This window comes from Medicago sativa, chromosome 7 (assembly GCF_051527215.1).
Source record: "Medicago sativa cultivar Bolivia chromosome 7, Bolivia_mono, whole genome shotgun sequence".
NCBI lineage: Eukaryota > Viridiplantae > Streptophyta > Magnoliopsida > Fabales > Fabaceae > Medicago > Medicago sativa.
The window spans coordinates 34,220,491-34,241,894 of NC_140755.1; the positions used below are offsets into that span (position 1 = coordinate 34,220,491).

Consider the following 21,404-nt stretch of genomic DNA (forward strand, 5'->3'; position numbering starts at 1 on the left):
TAAACTACCGAAGTTTGTTTTTTAATTTTTTTTTTTGATTTATTTTGTTTACTTAGAATTTTGTTAGAAAATTATTAGAAATTCTTTAAAAATTATTTTATGTTATTTAAAATATTGCGATAGAGTGAATTCGAATAAATATTGCGATAGCGTGAATTCGAATAAATATTACAATAAATATTGCGATACAGATTTCGTTACATTACATAAATGGGGCATTCCAACTACAACAACTGTCTTACCTCTGAAATGGGGTAAATTCAAACTTGCCAAACGGCGAGGACTCAAGCATTTCGCTCGCTATTCATGCTTTCCTTTGAAAAGAATAAATTTTTGTCAGGCTTGATTTAGATGAAGGTATTCAAGTGCCACCGAAATGAGGTCCATTCCTTGACACCTAATACCTTCATCTAAACCATCCTAACAAGAATTTAATCTTTTCAAAGGAAAAACATGAATAGCGAGCGAAATGCTTGAGTCCTCGCTGTTTGGCAAGTTTGAATTACCCCATTTCAGAGGTGAGACAAATGTTGTAGCTTGAATGCACCTTACCCTAACTAATGACGATCTTCTGGTGGAATCAAGCTGTTGATGATATCTTCAGTTGATCTCAGCAACGTCACCCGCATATCGATCCACTGGAACTTGGTGTGCTCCCAAAACATGCTCGTCACGTTTTCGTCGTTCTTTAACTCCACCCAAGTGAATGATACGCTCCCCTCGTCGAGCTTTGGACGTTTATACAAAATATTTTGCACCCTCCTTGTGTCTCTGGGGTTGACTCCTTGGTAGAATTCATTCAGTTGACCCTTGAGACCTCTTAACGCTACATCAAGGCACCGAACCTTCAACCTATGAGTTTCTCCGCCGTTGAATGTTGCATGAACGTCGATCCATCCAGCCATTGTTTCAAATCTACACACATAGAAATTTAAAAGAATCAATGAAAAACTCATTCAAACATTGCAAATTATACATAAACTCTAAAAATCATAAATTAAAAAAAAAAATTAACGTAAAATATAGCAAAATTATTCAAATTATATTTACTCTTAAAATAAATCATATAGTCTTACTAAAATAAAATAAAAAATATAAAACACCAAATTAAAAAATAACCCTAAAATTTTTAAAATATAACATAATCATCATGCAAACATTTTAACAAAATTAATCAACTAACATCTAATCTAAAAATGATTTATAACATGTAAATCTAATTAAAAACTAAAATAAAAAATTAATTTAAAACACCAAATTAAAATATAACCAATAAACTTTAAACTATAACATAAACATCATACAAACATTTTACTCTAAAAATGAATTATACTATGTAAATCTACTCAAAAACTAAAATAAAATAAATATACTCAAAAACTAAAAAATAAAAACATTTATAACAACTAAAATTTAAGTTAATAGCATTATAATTACTTACTTGTGATTTTGTTGAATAAATTTGGTTGGATTTGGTTGGGTTTTTTAGAGAGATTTGTGAGAGAGATTTGAGAAAAAAAATTTGAAGATGTGATGAATAATGGAGATGAGAGAGCTTCTGCCAGACTTGTAGCAGAAAACTTCGGCAGTTAACTACCGATGAATTCCTCGGCAGTTAACTGCAGCCGGATTTTTAATTCCTCGGCAGTTAACTGCCGAGGGGGCAAAAACGTATTTTACATGTGTGTCCCGGCCTTCTCTAATGTGTCAACAGCAATTTTCATCTTCAATAATCTTCTGCAACAAGCATTCTCTCCAAAAGATGGAATCCGTTGTGGCTCTCAGTTCTCACTCTCGACTTTGACATCTTTGACTTTGCAGATTTCAACATTTTTCGACATTTTGTCTACTCCATCATGCTCTCCAGAAACATCCCGTCTCAAATGTGGCGGATCTTCTGGCTTCAACCCACATGATGTCAATAGATTTATTGATGCTGCTGTGCAACGTGGAATTCAGAATCTCAACCTTGACATATGTTTCTTTAAGTTACCTACATGTGTTTTCAGTTGCAGTAACCTCACTGTTCTTAAGTTGATGTCGCTAAAATTACATCATTCGTCCGATGTCAATTTTCCCTTGCTCAAAACACTTCATTTGGATTCAATCTCTTTTCTATCATCTGGTGCTCATAGGTTTTTTAAAAGGCTTCTCTATGGGTGTCCTATTTTAGAAGATTTGAATGCAAGTTTATTCCTTATTTGTTCTCTGGATGGAGAGTTTAATGGCTTACACAAATTAGTGAGAGCAAATATTGATTTAATTTGTAACATGCCGTTTGCTTGGGTTCGTAATGCAAAGTTTCTATGCACAAAACTGGTATGAATCCCAATGGCTCATCCCTAATAACATAATGTTAAAAACAAATTGGGTTGGTTTCTGTTTTTTTTTTTTGTCCAAAATTTTGGTTGATTTTTAATGTTTGCTTTTGCAACATATGTAGAGGCGCGCATACGACTACCAGGTTCCCACCTTTCCTAATTTGACTCACATGGAGATTGTATTTCAATTGAGATATGATTGGCTTGGGAAGTGGAAGTGGTTGACAGAAATGCTCCAAAATTGTCCTAACCTTCAAAATCTTACCATTCATGAGGTCTTATTTGTTGATGTTAAATGCTGATAATTTTTTTTTTTAATATACTTCCATCATTTTGATTACTTTTTTCTAAAAAATTTGTTTGTTGTTTGATAGGATTCTAGTTATGAGAATGAAATTGACGATGACGATTGGATGGATCCACCAATTGTTCCAGAATGTCTTTCAACTCAGCTCAAAACATGCTCGCTTATAGCTTTTAAAGGCATGAAGTGTGAGCTAAAGTTTGTAGAGTACATTTTGAAGAGTGCAAAAACACTGCACACCATGAAAATTTGTGTATCACCAGTGGATTTGAATACAAAGCTCCAGATGCTAGTGAAATTATCTCTGTTTCAAAGAGGATCTACTACGTGTAGACTCTCATTTGATTGAGAAAGGTTAGGGCATATCTACTTTAGTTTCTACTTCTGTTATATTAGATTGTAGATTCTTGATATGCATTAGTAGCATTGAATGATTTTAAATACATGAAATCTACTGCCTCAAGAAAAAAAAAATACATGAAATCTATTTCATTAGTCCTCTATGTCATATATTTTCAAATATATATTGATTCTAGCTCCCACCAACCTTTGTGAAATTTCCATTGTTACCGATAATTGTTTGTATTGAGTTATATTGATGTTTATCTCTGTCTGGCAGTTGTTCACTAAAATATTGATATAATGTATAGCCACTCAAGGGCATATGTTGTGCATCACATGCATGGCTAAAGATTAACCGTGTGGTTCTATGGCTCTATGCTAATGCTATAACAATATTTTGTCGTTTGACAAAATCAAGGTTTGCAGTTGGCACGTGTGTATTTAACTTGTACGATGATCATGTTTATTGTGGACTTGTTAACAATAACTTGTACGATGGACATGAGTAATGAATGTCATAATTTGGAAAATGGGTAGTATGATCTTACCTCTTAGAATTTTATCTTTAGTAACATGTTAATTTTTTTAAAACTAAATACATTTACTTGCCTCACTAATTTAACCATGGCCTGCGGAAATCGAGGCTTGGTTGATGTCTCTTAAGTTTTGTTCATGTTTGATTGATTGGTGTTTGAGATAACATGGTTGCTAGCTATCTGACATCATTGTGATTAATACCTTGTGTGTTTTGTTTCAAATTGATGATTGCAACTAGAGTTCTTTTAGGATTAGATATATAATATAAGATGTAGAATTCAAATATTTGATTTAATAGGTGCCTAGGCATCCAATTAAGGAATCAAATTAAGTTGTTCATTAAGCTTATCAAGGATTTTGGGTACCTCTGGATTTTTTTGCATAATTATGCAGAAAAATAAGTTTAAACAAGTTTGTTTTTAGCTTAAGCACATGGAGAGTTTATAAAATTTTGAAGGAAGCAAAAGTATTAAATAAAATAGGGTCTTGAATCTTGATAGTGAAGGTTAAAACTAATTAAAATATGGAATTGTGATTATTCAACACCACCATGCCAAATCAAGTTTTTCTGCAGATAACAAATAGGCTACAACTAAAAGTGATTACGAGAAAAATGTCCTGCCAATTTCAATTTATAGAGTATCGAGTGAGGAATTTATGGGTTGAAAGGCACAAGATGCTTGATCCTCACCCTCTAGTTTTTGAACAGTTACTAAGAACAAACTTTGGACGTTAAAAATACTCTCAAGAGGTCACATGAAAGTGGTCCTTAATATTGTGCATAAGGGACCAAGAGGTCACATGGTTATTTGTTTGAACTATCTTCATTTGCAAAAAGTGTCAAAACTAAAATTGAATAGAGCAGACCATGCATGTATACAGGGAGCTCCCATTTTCTGTGTAAATAGTAACGTAGGTAGCTACAATTAACGTATGTGTATGTTGTTTCATGTGCTGGCCTTATCTTAGCAGTTAAATGGGTGTTCGATTTATTATTACTTTAAACATCTTCAATATACCATGTTCAGTCTGATCAATTCACTGCACATTCCTGATTGTAGACACATTTTATTTGCTTTCTATGTTCAAACTGGTGTGGGTCATGGATCCAATTCCGACATTTCCGCTTTTAATTCGGCTCAAATACTACGTTAAGTGGTCTTATATCTCACTGTTAAAAGCTATCTCACAAGATGAGAGTGTTCAATGATATCTATGAAAAGCTAAAAACAGGCATGTGTTCATATGTATGTTAGGACGTTGCCTATAATGCTTTAGAAGTTTATATGCATTATTACTTGGATTTGATGCATTATTACTTCTGAGGGATGATTTTGTTCTGATCTTGAACTGACAAAGAGGGAAATGGAGCATGGTGATTGAAGTTTCTTGTAATCTTGATGACTGATCATGGTCTCATAAGAAACTGAATGAATTATATCAGTCATCATGCTAGCATGAGCTTCATTATATTATCTGTTTTGTATATACTTGAAATTTGAAATTATACAACGTGGATACTTTGCTATGCTTTTAGCATATTGTGGTTTCTGCTTTTTGTTATTATTTTCATGATAGGGTTTAATTTTTTTTGGACAATTTCACATTGTAGAAATGATCTAATAATTATGAAATTTCCAATGTGTGAATGCTTGCTGGTACCAGATTATGCCACATAAATTTTTCTTTCTTGAAATAGTCTAATCTAGTGTCTATGGTTGAAACAGTTTGTTGGGTTAATTTTGTTTATGTACTTTGTTGTCTAAACCTATCTTGATATGAATGACATTATTTTATTTTCTTGTGGAGTTTTTTTTTTTTAATCAAATTTTCTTTTGGAGTTTAGTTCCAAATGAAGTTATTGTTTTTGCTTGACAACAAATCTTTGTATTAGATTATATTGAATATATCGGTATATCCATTCTGTGCTATCAAATGAAAAACAATAATTACAAGAATAGGGTTCTATTTCATCAAACCAACACATCTTTTCTATATTAGCATTTCCCCTGAAATAGCAAAGTACTAGTAGAAACATGCAGGACAAATTATAAGGATGCATATTGATTCATGTAAACTATTATCAAGAAGCAAAAATGCATGTGGAAATTAAAAATTAAAACTTGTTTTTGACGTGGATGTGATTGGTTTTGAATTGGCAGCCTGCTGTGTGCAAAATCGCCTCAGAAAAATGTTGGTGATCACCTTGCTGCTCATATGCTAGTTCCGTCATACGCTGCTGTATTTTAATTGTTGATTACAGTTCAGATTGGGTGTAACTCTGTTTCTACTAGTATGTGGTGTGGGCATAATCATTTTGTTATCTGCTTCCTTGGTTGTAATATGTTGCAAAATCTACTTTCCTTTTATTAGTATATAGTATAGTAGCCTAAATGGAAGCAACTTTTGGCTTCAGTTTAAGTTTTATGTCCTATGAAGATTCAATAGTAGAAGCTAATTTGTAACTTGTAAGAATATGTTAGATTGACTAATATAACTTGTACCATTCAACTAAGCACATTTTCTTTATGTATTTTTAATACCTGCAATAGCATTATAAATTTTCTTTTCAATTTCTTCTCAAATGAAGTTCATTCTTTTCTTTACCAATATAAAAGAAAAGAGCATGGTCTCAAGCTGTCAATTTATTGAAGGACATGCATCCAAGGTTTTCATTCCTTGTTTTTGGATAGACAAATGTTAATCTTTCACTGAATTTTGAACCTTGGCGCTTACAAGTATTATATATGATATGTAACTGATACGACAATATGTCATTCATTGAAAACTATAGATTATGATATGCTTAAGATTCAAGGCTCCAACGAGTTGATATTGAAAATTGATTGTATGATTTGAACATGATCAAGATAGTGCTTGAAAATAGAGCTAGATTTCATTTTAAGGGTTTTCTTAGTCTATCTCTGTAATGCATCAATTTATAATAACGATCATCAAAAGACCCAATGACGGATGCAAGTTAATTGGGGGGCAACTTGATGTCATGAATATTTTTAATAATTCTTTTAAATTCAACTTTATGTTCAAATTACAATTAGATGTTATTTAAAAAAAAAATCAATGTTATATTTTTCAAGGTACTGTCATGTTTGTCTTTGCTCATAAGCTACTGTTAGTGTAGAACTTAAAATGTAAGCCATTTTATTTAGAAAAATAATATTTGAAAAACTATTTAGTGATAATATTTGAAAAACTATTTAGTGACATCTCTCTCATCTTTTTATTTAAGCACGGACATTACTTGGAGAAGAGGGTTTACAAAAAGATAGTAATAATGCAATTATTATTAGATTTGTATTACACAATGGATGGATGAACTTCATCCCACGTATTGATGATAATGAGTAATAGTACAAATGAAGAAGTTGCTTATAATTTGACTGCCTAAATTTTGTTACATTTTTTTTGTGAGAAATAAAGTTATAGCATTTCATTCATCAATATGTGTTCAATACAATATGGTATTTCTACCACTATTTGGGAACTAGCTGATAACAAGGCCACTTTTGCTAAGTTGTGAGCAACCTCGTTTGCTTGTCTCCGCACAAACTCGACACGTGAGTTTACATAAAAATTGCTACAGAGAGATTTACAATGTTCAATGATATTCCCAAATTCAGTGACATCACAATTTAGGGAATTAAAGCCATCAACCACTCTCTTTGCATCCAACTCAAAATCCACAGGTCCTAAGCTTAAATTATGCACCCAATCCAAAGCAAACAAGAGTCCTAAAGCTTCACCAATGTGCACTTCACAAATGGGACTGAAACATACTTGTTTAGCCAGAACAAACGTGCCATTTTCATCCCTGATACACATTCCTATTCCAACCATACTTGAAACCTCAGAAAAAGATGCATCAATATTACATTTAAATCGACCTGGACTTGGCTTCACCCATTTGACATTATGCACTCGTTGTTGATGGGTAGATGAAACTCCCCGAATAAGTTTTGCTGAGTTCCAGTCCTGCAACATAGTCTTTGCACGATCAAAAACAAAAACCTGCGCATCAACCACTTCATTCCATATTTTGTTGTTACGCTGCTTCCAAATACTCCATAAAATACAACAAAACATAGCTGCCTCTTCACTTGCCAACACCTGTAAGGAGTTAAATATAACCCCTTCTGCACTTTGCTGATGATTGAAGAAATTGCTAACAGCAGGGAAGCCGTTCCACATTTTCCAAATAGTCATGCTGTTAGAGCATTGAAACAGAAGGTGCAGACTGTCTTCTTCATTCAAACTACATAAAGCACAACTAGTTGTGCAGTTCACACCTTTGTCACGAAGTCTGCTACGTGTGGGAAGGCAATTTCTGCAAATGCGCCAAATTAGATTTTTTATTTTAGGTGGCACTTTGAGCTTCCATACTAAATCCCAAGAACCTTGCACTTTAAAATGTGAAGTGTCTAACAATTCGTTCATACATAAACGATAAGCACTTCGAACGGAATATTCACCGTTGTTTTCCTTCTTCCATATCAGCCTATCTTCATGTACTGAAGGATATAAAGGTGTGTTGATAATGTGCTCCACAACCTGGTTATTGAAAACTGAATGCAGAAAAGGCAGATTCCAAGACTTATGGTTCGGTAAAATACAATCTGAAACACGCAGGTTAGCTAGTGTGGACGCAACATCCTCAAGAGGGTATAAAGTAACATTATCCTTCATCCAATAATTATTCCAGACCGGGATAGATGTACCATTACCAATTTTCCACCTACTACCGGCTTTGAGAATGAATTTAGAGTTGCATATACTCCTCCAAACAAAACTTGGGTTATGCCCTATGGTTGCTTCCAGAAAATTACACCGGGGAAAGTATCTTGCTTTGTAAATTTTAGCAATAAGAGTATCAGGATTTGTCAAAATCCTCCACCCTTGCTTGCCTAACATTGCCAGATTGAAAGTTCCAAGACTTTTGAAGCTCATACCTCCATCATTTTTATGCATTGCTAATTTATCCCAAGACATCCAGTGTATTCCTCGCTTGTTCGAACCAGAATGACCCCACCAAAAAGAATTCATCGTCTTTTCAATTTCATCACACAAAGATGACGGAAGAGTGAATAAGCTCATAAAATAAGTTGGAATAGATTGCAGTACAGATTTAATCAAAACTTCTCTCCCTGCCTTAGACAGACATTTACTACTCCAAGAATTTATTTTCTTCCAAACACGGTCTTTGAAAAAATTGAAGGTTGCTTTCTTGCTCCAACCTATCATGGAAGGAAGGCCTAAATATTTACCTGTGCCCAAAACAGCTTTTACACCAAGTATATGAGCAATGTTGTTATGATCAGCAGTTGGAACATTCCGACTACAAAATATTTCAGACTTTTGAAGGTTGATAGCTTGACCTGATGCCTTCTCATAAACAGATAAAATATCCCTCATTTTCAAAGCTTGCCTCTGAGTTGCACAAAAAAATAAGAAGCAGTCATCTGCGAAGAGGAGATGTGAAATGATAGGCGCATTGTTGCAGATTTTAACCCCATTAATATCACCTCTACCTTCTGCTTTTCGAATGAGAGCAGACAACCCTTCTGCACAAATAATAAACAAGTACGGTGACAAAGGGTCACCTTGCCGTAAGCCTCTGCTAGGAATAATAGGACCAGTAACATTACCATTGACAAGAACAGAATAGTCAACGGTTTCCACACACAACATAATCCATGTAACCCATTGTTGAGAGAAACCCATCTTTTTCATTACCTCCCGAAGATAGTTCCACTCAATTCTGTCATATGCTTTGCTAATATCTAGTTTCAGAGCCACTTCTCCAACGTTACCCTTGACTTTCGATTTCATATGATGTATTATTTCTATAGCAGCCATAGCATTATCCAAAATAGATCTTCCCGGTACAAAAGCAGATTGAGTGACAGATATGCATTTATCCAACACATTCTTCAACCTGTTAGCTAGAACCTTTGCTACTATTTTATAAATCACGTTGCATAAAGCTATCGGTCTCCAGTCTTTCATAGTTGTCTGAGAATCTCCTTTTGGGATGAGGGCAATATTTGTGGAATTTAAAGTCGAAGGGAAAATACCTGACGTTAGCCAACTACAACACTGATTAAACAACTCGTCGCCGCAAGTTGGCCAAAACTTTTGAAAGAATCCCGGATTAAAACCGTCTGGGCCCGGACACTTGTCAGGTTTCATTGAGAAAACCGCAGTTTTGAACTCTTCGATAACAAAAGGTGCAGCAAGTAAATTATTATCTTCCACTGTAATAGATTCACGAATTGCTTCGATAACAGGGGCTGTATCACTAACTTGGGGCAGTTAGTAAAATAATTTTTTGCCACATCACAAAGCTTTGCTTCCTCTGTCATTCGAACATTATCGTCATCCAACAAGGACATGATTCTATTCACCTTTCTTCTTGAAGATGCTGCAGCATGAAAGAACTTGGTGTTAAGGTCGCCATCCCGCATCCAGTGAGTTTTAGCTCTTTGTCTCCAAAAAGCATCTTCCTGGATTAACAACCTGTTCATACGATTTCTCAAGCTTTTGAAACAATCAATGTTGTCGCTATCGACCTGAACACGCATACGCTCAAGTTGTTTACGACAATCATTAATGTCTCGCTTAAGATGCTGAAAATTATTTCTGCTCCAACTAGTTAGATCCGCAGCACACAGTTCAAGCTTTGTAGAAATAGGAAAATTACCATATGATGACCACTTGTTATTAACAAAAGTTTTGAATTCTGGATCGACCAACCAAGCATTTTCAAACTTGAAGCGTGAATGATTACGGTGTTGTCGCAGGCCTGGTTCACAAAGCAGCATGATTGGATAATGATCTGACGAAGGTGCTGGCAAATTTTCCAAGATCGCATTGGGGAATTGTCCCTGCCATGAGTCAGAAGCAAGAGCACGATCCAATCTTTCTTCCACAGCCCTATCAGTACCAAGGCATTTGAACCAAGTATATAAATACCCTTCAGTATAGACATCAGACAAACCTGCATCAATGACTGCATTTCGGAAACCATTGATAAGCCAGTTAGCTATTTCATTCTTCCCCTTCTTTTCATTTGGTGAAAGAATATCATTAAAGTCGCCTAAGATACACCAAGGTAAATTTGAAGCATTTGCAAGTTGTCTAAGGAAATTCCAAGCCTCTCGTCTACGCCCATGGGAGGGAAAGTCATAGTAACCAGTCACACGCCATTTGCCTTTACTTACATCTACAATTTCAGCATCTATGTGATTGTTGGAATAATTAGAAATAGAACAATTAACAGTTGACTTCCAATATAAAGCAAGACCACCACTACGCCCTTGGCGCTCAACAGAAAAACAGCAATCATAACCCAGAACATATTTTAATTCCTCAGTTTTATTAGTACTTTAAGCTAGGAATTGTACGCGGGCTCCCTAATCCCCTACAATTCCAACTAATTATTTTCATGGCTGTTGGCGGGGCTGGTTTTCAGCCTCCGCCATTACAATATTTTCAGAAAACAAAGGATTGTTTTGGACTGAGGTAAAATTGCCTCCCGCACCATCACCTTCATTCACTCGCATTAGCATTATTAGCCTGAGGTAAAATTGCCTCCCGCACCATCACCTTCATTCACTCGCATTAGCAATATTTTCAGAAAACAAAGGATTGTTTTGGACTGAGGTAACCTGCTCACTCGCATCCCCAGCAATATTACCAGCAACCTGAGTAGTATTTGGCCTAGTACGTTTTTTATATTTAATAATAGGCACATCTTCCATCTTTCCTTTTCCTTTTTCATTACTTGGCACTTCTTCTCTGCTGTCAGCATTAGCATTATTAGCCCCCTCTCTTATAACAAGTGGACCTGCCACCATTGGTCTTGTAGGCATCATCCTTTCTTTCTTCTTAGCATATACCATACGCCCTGCATCAGATGTTTCTCCTATGATTGCAGCATTATTACTGTCAGCGCCACAAATGCTTAGGATCTGTTGTCCCACCCTTTGATTGCAGCCAGTCATTAAAGGGGACCCATCAGTACATAAATTATTACCTGTCAGCACCTGCTCCATTTGTTGACCACCAGCAGTTATTCCTGCATTGATTTCTGTAACAGTCCCATGAGAATTGTTGTTACTTCCACTAGTTGACCCTAAACCATTGACCAGCCTCCTATTTGTTACATAAAAATGCAAAGAAATGAACTAGGTTTCATTTATATTTTAGTAACGGTATAATATGTTTAGTCTATCTAAATATACCAAATTTCATTTTTAGTCTCTTATTTTTCCCCCAAAAATTCAAGTTGCATGTTTCAATATACTTTTTAAATGGAGATAATGTATTTTACATTGGGTTTTAATTTTAGCCCTAATCATAAATGTGAGTAAGGAGAGATAATATCAGTAAAATGAAGAGTGAAGTTAGCATTGGTTCGGTTCATTGGATCTCAAAATAAAAAATAGAGAACCAAACCAAACTATATCGGTTTAGGTTGGTTTGACTTGATTTTGAACCAAACCAGGTCTAATATTTTTTCGGTTTGGTTCGGTTTAGATTTTTTTAGTTTTGTCAAGTTTGTCCGAACCACTTACACCCTATGCAAGATGATGATTGGTTCTTATTGTACGAAAGTGTAAAATTATTTTACACCATCACTGCATAACCTTTGAACTCTTTTATTTATTTATTTATTTAGCATAAAATTATATTACACATTCACCTATTGATGTATTGTCACATTATTTAATATATTTAAGGAGAATGCTAATGAGTGCCCTTGGGGCATTGGTTAGAGTACTAAAATAAGTAACTTTGCAATAAAAAGTTGTGTAATCATTGCTAAGAGAAAAGTAAAAGCTTGCATTTCTAAGATAAAATTTCTATGGGAAATGTTAACCAGTGCCCCCAGGGGGCTTTGGTTAGGGAAACCAAATATAGTAATATTACATTGGAACTTGTGCATTCAAGGTCTTAAAAGTATAAAAAGTGTCATTTTTAATTTAAAATTTTCTCTTTTAACTTCCTTAACCAGTGCCCTGGTTAACATGACCCAATTTCTATTAATGGATTCCTTAACCATTTCCCTCAGAGCATCGGTTAGGAAAACCCTATATTTAAAAACACATAAATTGTTAATGGAACTTGTTAATGAGTGATATGGGCACTCTTTAAACATTCTAAATTAAGTCACTGTTCTTTAAAAATGTCAAATTTTTCAATTTTCAATACACTTTAATACATAAACTTTTACTAGTGTCCACATTCAAAGTCTTTATCTTAACACATTTAAAGTCCTTAACTAGTGCTCACATTTCCTTCTTTTTTTTTTTTTTGTCAAGTAATCTAGTGAATATAATTCACATTTTTCAAAGTGAATAAATAGAGTGTCCTGAGTTCGAACCCCGACCCCTGTATATAATAATGCATGTCCTTACCAGCCAAGTAGGGGTTATGCTCACGGGCAGGACCACATTTCCCTTTAGTGATTAGCGTCACTACACAATCAAAATTATACTCAATTTTTGAGTTTAGACACCACGTCACACCACACATCACCCACAAAACCGTGAAGACATGGTTGAAACGCTTCTACTCCCAAATTCTAGCACACATGATTAAGCAGTACCTCTCCCCTCTACGCAAACCATTTGTCTTCTGCTCAAACCCTTACCTCTAATCCTTTCCACGCTCATATCATCCATTTCTAATTTTCTACAATTATTACTTGCTCCTTCTCCCCCTCTCTGCAGAAACATTGATTGAACCCTGCTTTGATTCTCATTCTCACCATCTGAAATGTCTTCTCAACATTCAATTCCAAATTTGGACAGAATCAGCGCACTACCAGACTCCATTATCTGCCACATTCTCTCATTTCTCTTTTAAAGTTGATAGTAATTAATGTACCTTATTGGGAGAATTCAGTCTAAATAATGAATTAAAATAACATAAAAAATGAATGTAACTTAATTGCTAAGATATTTTATTTTGACTGGATTGTTAGATATTGAATAATCCTTTTAAAAAGATATTAAATATAGTCAACACCCTCTAAGATTATTAAAATCTAAAGAAAAATATACAATAAGTGAGTAGCTCACAACTAGTAATGAATATATATTGAACACTCGCAGAAAGAACCCAAGTAAATTTCAAATTCCGACATGTTCTCTAACAAGACAGAGGTATGAAAATTTGCCCTTCTAAAATTTATGTAAGTTTCATGCCTTGTTTCTTAGTACTTATCTTTTTGTTTTTTTTTTCTTGTTTTTGATTGAGTTTAATTTTAATTTTTGTATAATACTAGTATAAAGTTTAACATCATCAAAAAATTACAACCAATTATATGCTTAACTTTAAAAATAGTTTTTTTAAGCAAAAAAAAAAAAAAAAAAAGCCTCGTAGAGGATCAGTCACCCCCATACTTAAGAAATAGTTAGAATCAAAGGCAGTAGTTTTTTTTTTATTTTTTTTTATGATCATACGGTAAAGATTGATTAACAATATAAAAAATATCTTTAATTATGTATATACGAACTAAATCCTCATTAAATTAGTGATGAATTTTTTTTTTTTTAATTTAAATCTTACAAAAAAATGCTTGCAAAGTTGTCATAAGAAACGCAATTTCTCATCTCTCCAATTTAATATTTTTTCCATATTACTAAATTTTAGACTATAAAATATAATGACCATATATTACTCATGCATCACATAGATCTTGGAAATGTGATGAATGAACAACATATGATTATTAGATTTTATAGACTGAAATTTTGTAATACGGACAAAAATATTAAATTGGAGACATGAGAGATTGCATTTCTTATCACAACTTTGCAAACTTTTTTTTTTTGTATAAGATTGGAATTATAGAGACATTTTTCCCTCACTACATTAATAAGGATGTAATTCATAATATATACTTGAAAATATTCTTCATACTATCAATTAATCTTTGCCGTTTGATCATAAAAAAATATGTTAAACATAAAAAATAAAAAAAATAAAAAAGTACAGGATGAATGATCCTCTGTGAGCCTACTTTTTTTTTGTTTATTTTTTTTTAAAATTCACATATATAATTGATTGTAATTTAATGACGATATAAACATTTTATATTAACGGTATATATAAATTAAACTGAATAACAATAAAATTATAATAAACAAAACAATGAAATAAGTACTGTGTGACGAGGCATGACAATAGATGTACTTCAGAAGAGAAAGATTTTATACCTTTGTCTTGTTAACACACTATATGAATTCTTTTGACATATTTCATACTTGAGATGTTAGCATAGTGGTAAGAAACTAAAGTTGTAACTTCCAGTTTTTGTGACGAGCAGATTGATAATTTTTCCCATTTTTCAAAAAAGTAAATACTGATATGTATGGTGAGAACGGTTGAGTGGCAACAGCGGCAGGAAATGCTATAGTGTGACGGTAACGGCTTTCAGTACAGCGGCGATGAGTCTTCACGGTGGAACGAAAGGTGCATGCAAGTTAGTAATGTAACTGAGAAAAAGTGTGTGGAAAGTGTTGGTGAAAAGTGAATCGTACCTTGAGGGTGAAGCAAGTTCACCCTTATGCGGCGTGTGAATAAGACGGAGGAGGACACGTGTAGGGTGATCCTTACGTGGAGGCGCGCTTCTGTGTGGCACGATATGTAACAACCCGATTTTCGTTAGATTTATTATAATTAATTTTTATATGTGCTTGTATGTGATTAATTGCCTCTGTGTGTATTTTGGTTGGGATTAGTGGAATTTGGTGTTAGAAGGGTATTTTAGTCATTTTGGACTCGAGGGCATTTTGGTCATTTGTAAGCAAGGGTAAATTAGCAATTTCATTGTGAGGATTATTTGTAGTGTTTTAAGTGGGAATCATATTTTCACTAAGATACTAGTCGGTTAGAGTAATTAACTAAGGCCCGTTAACTATTCGTTATTTTTAACCCTAAGTGAGTAGAAACTTTGAGAATTAGTTATTGAGAACTTTGATTTCATTAAGACATTTGAGGGTTGAGCCCATTTGTGTAGAGCCTATATAAACTCTAGTCTTTAGAGGTGTTGAGATATTGAAAAGTTGTGACTGTATAGTTTTAACTTCACTATTTATTGTATTGATTGTATTGATTAATCTTCTTTATTAATTAGGGGTTAACTAGGAGACTCCTACCCATATAAATGTACATTCTCCCCACATAATATGATATAGTAAAACATATTTTCAGTCTTAAGATGGTATCCAGAGCATGGTTCTGAAATCCTAGTTTTGTTTTTGGGTTCAGTCGCTGTCAAGGCTAGCCCTATATTTTTATTATATTTTCTTTTCTCAATTCAGTCATTCGGTGTTCAAAGGGAACCGTCCTGGTTTTTGTTTCGTGTTGTTTAATGGGGATCCAACCAGTTTCCTCTTCAGCCACATTGGCTCATTTCAACAATTCTACGGTGTGCCTATCTCACTCTACTAGATCATGGGTTTTAGATTCTGGTGCTTCTGATCATGTTGTTGGTGATCCCTCTCTTATCTCTAATTTGTCACCTCCTAAGATACCTCACAACATTACTGTTGCTAATGGTTCTAAGGCACAAGTTACTGGTATTGGTCAAGCTTCTCCTCTGCCATCTCTATCCTTGAATTATGTGTTATTCGTACCTGGAAGTCCTTTTAATTTGATCTCAATCAGTAAACTTACTCAATCTCTCAATTGTTCTATAACATTTTCTTCCGACTCTTTCCTTATACAAGACCGAAGTACGGGAAAGACAATTGGAACATGATCTCAATCACAGGGTCTCTATTATCTCCATTCTCATCCATCCACCATTTGTGGTGTTTCTGCATCTCCAGATATCATTCATCGTCGTTTGGGTCATCCAAGTTTGGATAAGTTAAAGGTATTAGTTCCTCACCTTTCACATTTAAAATCATTGGATTGTGAATCATGTCAGCTTGGCAAACATGTCAGAGTATCTTTTCCAAGTCGTGTCAATAAAAGATCAATGTCTCCCTTTGATATCATCCATTCTGATGTTTGGGGTCCTAGTCGTGTGTCGTCCACTTTGGGATACAAATATTATGTCACTTTCATTGATGATTTCTCTAGATGCACCTGGATCACCTTATTGAAGGATCGTTCAGAATTATTTGGTGCCTTTCAAACGTTTTGTTCAGAGATAAAGACCCAATTTGGTAAAACAATTCGAATTTTACGGAGTGACAATGCAAAAGAATATTTTTCTACATCATTCAACTCCTTCTTGGCTTCTCATGGTATTATACATCAGTCCAGCTGTCCTCACACACCGCAACAAAATGGTGTCGCTGAAAGAAAACATCGTCATTTGGTTGACACAGCTCGAACTTTATTGATCAACGCTCATGCACCTTCCAGATTTTGGGGTGATGCCATTCTCACTGCCTGTTATTTGATAAACCGCATGCCATCATCGGTATTGGGTAATGAAATTCCATACTCACTTTTGTTTCCTAAGGATCCTCTGTACGCTGTCCCTCTTCGTGTGTTTGGATCTACGTGTTTTGTACATGATCTCTCTCCTGGCCGTGATAAATTGTCTGCTCGAGCTGTCAAATGTGTGTTTTTGGGATATTCTAAAACCCAAAAGGGGTATCGTTGTTATTCTCCATCTGCGCGTCGTTTTTATGTTTCAGCAGATGTTACTTTCTTTGAGGATAAACCATTCTTTGCTTCACCCACTACATCTGGTTCTACAACTTCTACATCTGATGTTACTACTTCCCAGGTGATGCCCATTCCTCTATTTGAGCCATTTGTCTCTACTCAAAATCCTCCACAGTCACAAGGTAACGATGAGTTCCGTCGATATGGTATTACTTATGAGCGTCGACATGTTGAAGCTCCAGAAACAGCTCCTATTGATTCCAATAATTCAAGTCCCAAGACCCCTGCTACTAATTCTAGTGATTCAGATATTGTTCCAGTATCTTCTCCTGCTGCGGTTCCACTTGAGCGTCCTATTGACTTACCTATTGCTCTTCGTAAAGATAAAAGGTCTACCGCTAATCCTCATCCTATTTATAATTTTTTGAGCTACCACCGATTGTCTCCTTCCTACTTGGCTTTTGTTTCTGCTCTTTCAACTGTCTCAATTCCTAAGACACTTCATGAAGCATTATCTCATCCAGGGTGGAAACAGGCCATGATTGATGAGATGATTGCGTTAGAATCAAACCAAACTTGGGAGCTTGTTCCACCTCCTCTTGGAAAATCTATTGTTGGTTGCAGGTGGGTGTTTAATGTCAAAGTGGGACCTGATGGACAGGTTGATCGATTAAAGGCTCGGTTAGTGGCAAAAGGTTATACTCAAGTTTATGGTCAGGATTATAGTGATACTTTCTCCCCAGTTGCGAAGATGACATCTGTTCGCCTCTTTATAGCTATGGCTGCCATGAGACGTTGGCCCCTGTTTCAGTTGGATATCAAAAATGCTTTCTTGCATGGTGACTTGGAAAAAGAGATTTATATGGAGCAACCTCCTGGGTTTGTTGCTCAAGGGGGGCATGGTTTGGTATGCAAATTGAAAAAGTCCTTGTATGGATTGAAACAATCGCCTCGAGCATGGTTTGGTCGATTCAGCAAAGTTCTACAACAGTTTGGGATGACCCGTTGCGAATCAGATCATTCTGTTTTTCTTAAATGCTCAACATCAAATAAATATATATACCTTGTGGTTTATGTTGATGATATTGTAATTACCGGTGATGATTACGAAGGTATCAAGGCATTAAAACAACATCTATTTCAAAACTTTCAGACTAAGGACTTAGGTCCTCTTCGTTACTTTCTCGGGATTGAAGTGGCTCAATCAAATTCTGGTATTGCTATCTCTCAGAGGAAGTATGCCCTTGATATTTTGGAGGAAACAGGTCTTATAGATTGTAAACCAGTTGATACTCCTATGGATCCTAATGTAAAGCTTCTTCCTAACCAGGGGGAGCCTTATTATGATCCAGGCAGATACTGAAGACTAGTGGGAAAATTGAATTATCTCACCTTGACCAGACCGGACATATCTTTTCCAGTTAGCATCGTAAGTCAGTTTCTTAACTCTCCTTGTGTCAATCATTGGAATGCAGTTGTTCGAATTCTTAAGTATATCAAAAGAGCACCCGGAAAAGGACTTGTTTTCACTGATAGAGGCCACACAAATATTGTTGGGTATTCAGATGCCGATTGGGCAGGAGATGCAAGTGATAGACGGTCTACTTCTGGTTATTGCATTTTTGTGGGCGGAAATCTGATTTCATGGAAGAGCAAAAAGGAGACTGTTGTCGCCCGATCGAGTACAGAAGCCGAGTATCGAGCTATGGCTCATACTACATGTGAGCTTGTGTGGTTGAAACATTTACTGCAAGAATTACATTTTTGTGAGGTTGGTTAAATGGAACTTGTATGTGATAATCAATCAGCTTTACACCTCTCCTCCAATCCAGTTTTTCACGAGAGGACAAAGCATATTGAAGTTGACTGTCACTTTCTTAGAGAGAAGATTATCACCGGAATCATCAGAACCTCATTTGTCAATTCCAAGGATCAACTTGCTGATATCTTTACTAAATCTCTACGGAGTCCTCGGATAACTTACATATGTGACAAGATGGATGCATATGATGTATACGCACCACCTTGAGGGGGAGTGTTGAGATATTGAAAAGTTGTGACTGTATAGTTTTAACTTCACTATTTATTGTATTGATTGTATTGATTAATCTTCTTTATTAATTAGGGGTTAACTAGGAGACTCCTACCCATATAAATGTACATTCTCCCCACATAATATGATATAGTAAAACATATTTTCAGTCTTAAGAAGAGGAATTAGGGTTTTACACACATATTCACAAAAATTTTGTAAGAGGTAGAGAGAGAAAGAGCAAGAACTAGGGTTAGAGAGAAGAGCTTGGAGAGCAAGAAGAGGGTAGTGATTCAAGGAGTAAAAGTGAAACTAAGGCTAGGTTTGTGCTCAATTGAGGTAAAGGGGATAGTGTTCATTCATAATTTAAGCTAGAATCTCTTTTTCTACTTAATTTCATAAGTGCTTATTTTGTGAGTTGAGATTTTGTGAAATTAAATGATAAATTTCGTGTTCCTTTTTCATGTAGAATTATGGGTGTGATAAGCTTCATGAATTTGTGGTGTTATTATCTCAAACTTCAAGGTTGTTTTTGTTGTTGAGTTGTTTTCATGATTTTTTATTATTTGAGTTAAATTCATGAATTGGATCATGCTTGGTGTTGAAACTGTTGGAACAAAATGTGTTTAACAATGAACCTTAAAGAGTTTTGATGATAACAAGGTATTAAAAATTATCAATTGGACTAGCTAATATTTGTTCAAGTGTACAGGACCATAGTTTAAAATTTACATCATCTAAAGGTTCTGAAGAACAAAAAGAGAGCTAAGGAATCAAGAAACGAAAGCTTGAAAGCATCTGAAGAGTGCATCTGAAGACAAAAGTGCTCCTGAAGAATGATGACGTTATCAGAAGCTGAAAGTCATCAGAAGCAGAAACTCATTAGAAGCTGAAGTTCGTCAGAAGCGGATAGTTCAGAAGCGATCTCATCAGAAGCTGAAGCTCATCAGAAGCTGATTTTCACCACAAGCTGAAGATTCAAGGATCAACACTTCAAAAGCTGTCTATTGGATTCGAAAACACTGTAGAAGACTAGTGGAACTTTGCAACGGTCATTTTGGTGAAGATTTGAAGGCTTTGGAAGCTTATCTTCGAAAAGCGTTGACATTGTACTTTGTACGAACTGTACAACCACCTTCTCCACTACTCTGTTTTGTGTCCACGCTACAAGACAAGAAAACAACTCCAGAATAACAGCTATTCCTGCAAAGATGTTCCTTCACAATGGGAATGGATTTCAAATTGGTTCTTCATAGGACAACAGCCAAATCAGGCAAAAGATCATTGGTGAAAGATCAAGCTTCAACAATGACTCTTTGATGTGCTAGCAATTTCACAACGTCTCTTTCACACCTCTATATAAAGGAGTGAAGTCTTAGAGATTTGGCAATGCTGAACGAAAGACTCTCAACATTTTTACAAGTGCCAAACCTCTGCTGAAATTGTTCTGCATTCACTTAGAATTTCTGTTTCTCAAAGTTCTCATCTTAGAAATTCTTAAGTCTTAGAGTCTGTATCTGATTGTATTGAGAGCACCTCTGATTGTATATCAAGTGTTCAACCTCAAACATTATTCTTTGTAATCTTGTTTGTTTAGAAGTCTCTTGCAGTTGTGCTTGAGCATAAAAGTCTCTTGCAGTTGTGCTTGAGCATAGAAGTCTCTTGATTGTGTTCTTGAGCATAGGAAGACTCTTACAAAGTGTGCTTGAGCAAAAGGAAGTCTCTTGCTGTGTGCTTGAGCAATTGTAATCAGATATTACATTCTAGTGAACTCTCCTTGGAAGTGCAAAGGGGATAGGACTACTTCCGGTTTGTGGAAGGAACATGTATAATTGCTTTGTGTCTTTCTTCTTCTCTCTCTCTGTTTTTATCCGTTGCGTTCAGATTCTGTTTATCACTTCAGAAGCTGTCTCACTTAGCTTCTGATCAGTGTGTTCAGTTTTTTTTGGAGAAACGAAGAATTTTTCAAAACACAATTCAACCTCCTTCTTGTGTTTTTCTCACCTTCAATTGGTATCTAGAGCCTTGGTCTGTTGTCTTAACACTTAACAGCGTAACAGTAAAAGATCTGAGAAAAACATGTCTGGTAATTCTCCTATTCCTATTCCTGGTCAGACTAGCTATAATAATGTCTCACATGATTATAGTGACAGTAAGAAATCCAGTGTTGGAAAGATTCCAAAGTTCAATGGAGATGCTGAAGAATTTTCTTGGT

General features: G+C 35.1%; 2 protein-coding genes across 2 annotated transcripts; one reads left to right on the top strand and one right to left on the bottom strand.

Annotated features, from left to right (window-relative positions):
• The first annotated feature begins 1,665 nt into the window (after window positions 1–1,665).
• LOC146905837 (FBD-associated F-box protein At5g56370-like) lies at window positions 1,666–6,077 on the top strand. The gene is made up of 4 exons (XM_085729753.1): window positions 1,666–2,319; window positions 2,444–2,596; window positions 2,696–2,979; window positions 5,667–6,077. Exons 1-3 carry the CDS (start codon window positions 1,681–1,683, stop codon window positions 2,972–2,974), a joined length of 1,071 nt encoding a protein of 356 aa, XP_085585879.1. The 5' UTR covers window positions 1,666–1,680; the 3' UTR covers window positions 2,975–2,979; window positions 5,667–6,077.
• An 868-nt stretch (window positions 6,078–6,945) lies between these two features.
• Window positions 6,946–13,208, bottom strand: LOC146905838 (uncharacterized). Its single transcript, XM_085728653.1, has 5 exons — window positions 13,133–13,208; window positions 12,942–13,001; window positions 11,190–11,656; window positions 9,863–10,844; window positions 6,946–9,776 (listed from the first exon to the last, which is right to left on the bottom strand). Exons 1-5 carry the CDS (start codon window positions 13,206–13,208, stop codon window positions 6,946–6,948), a joined length of 4,416 nt encoding a protein of 1,471 aa, XP_085584779.1.
• Between the last annotated feature and the right edge of the window lie 8,196 nt (window positions 13,209–21,404).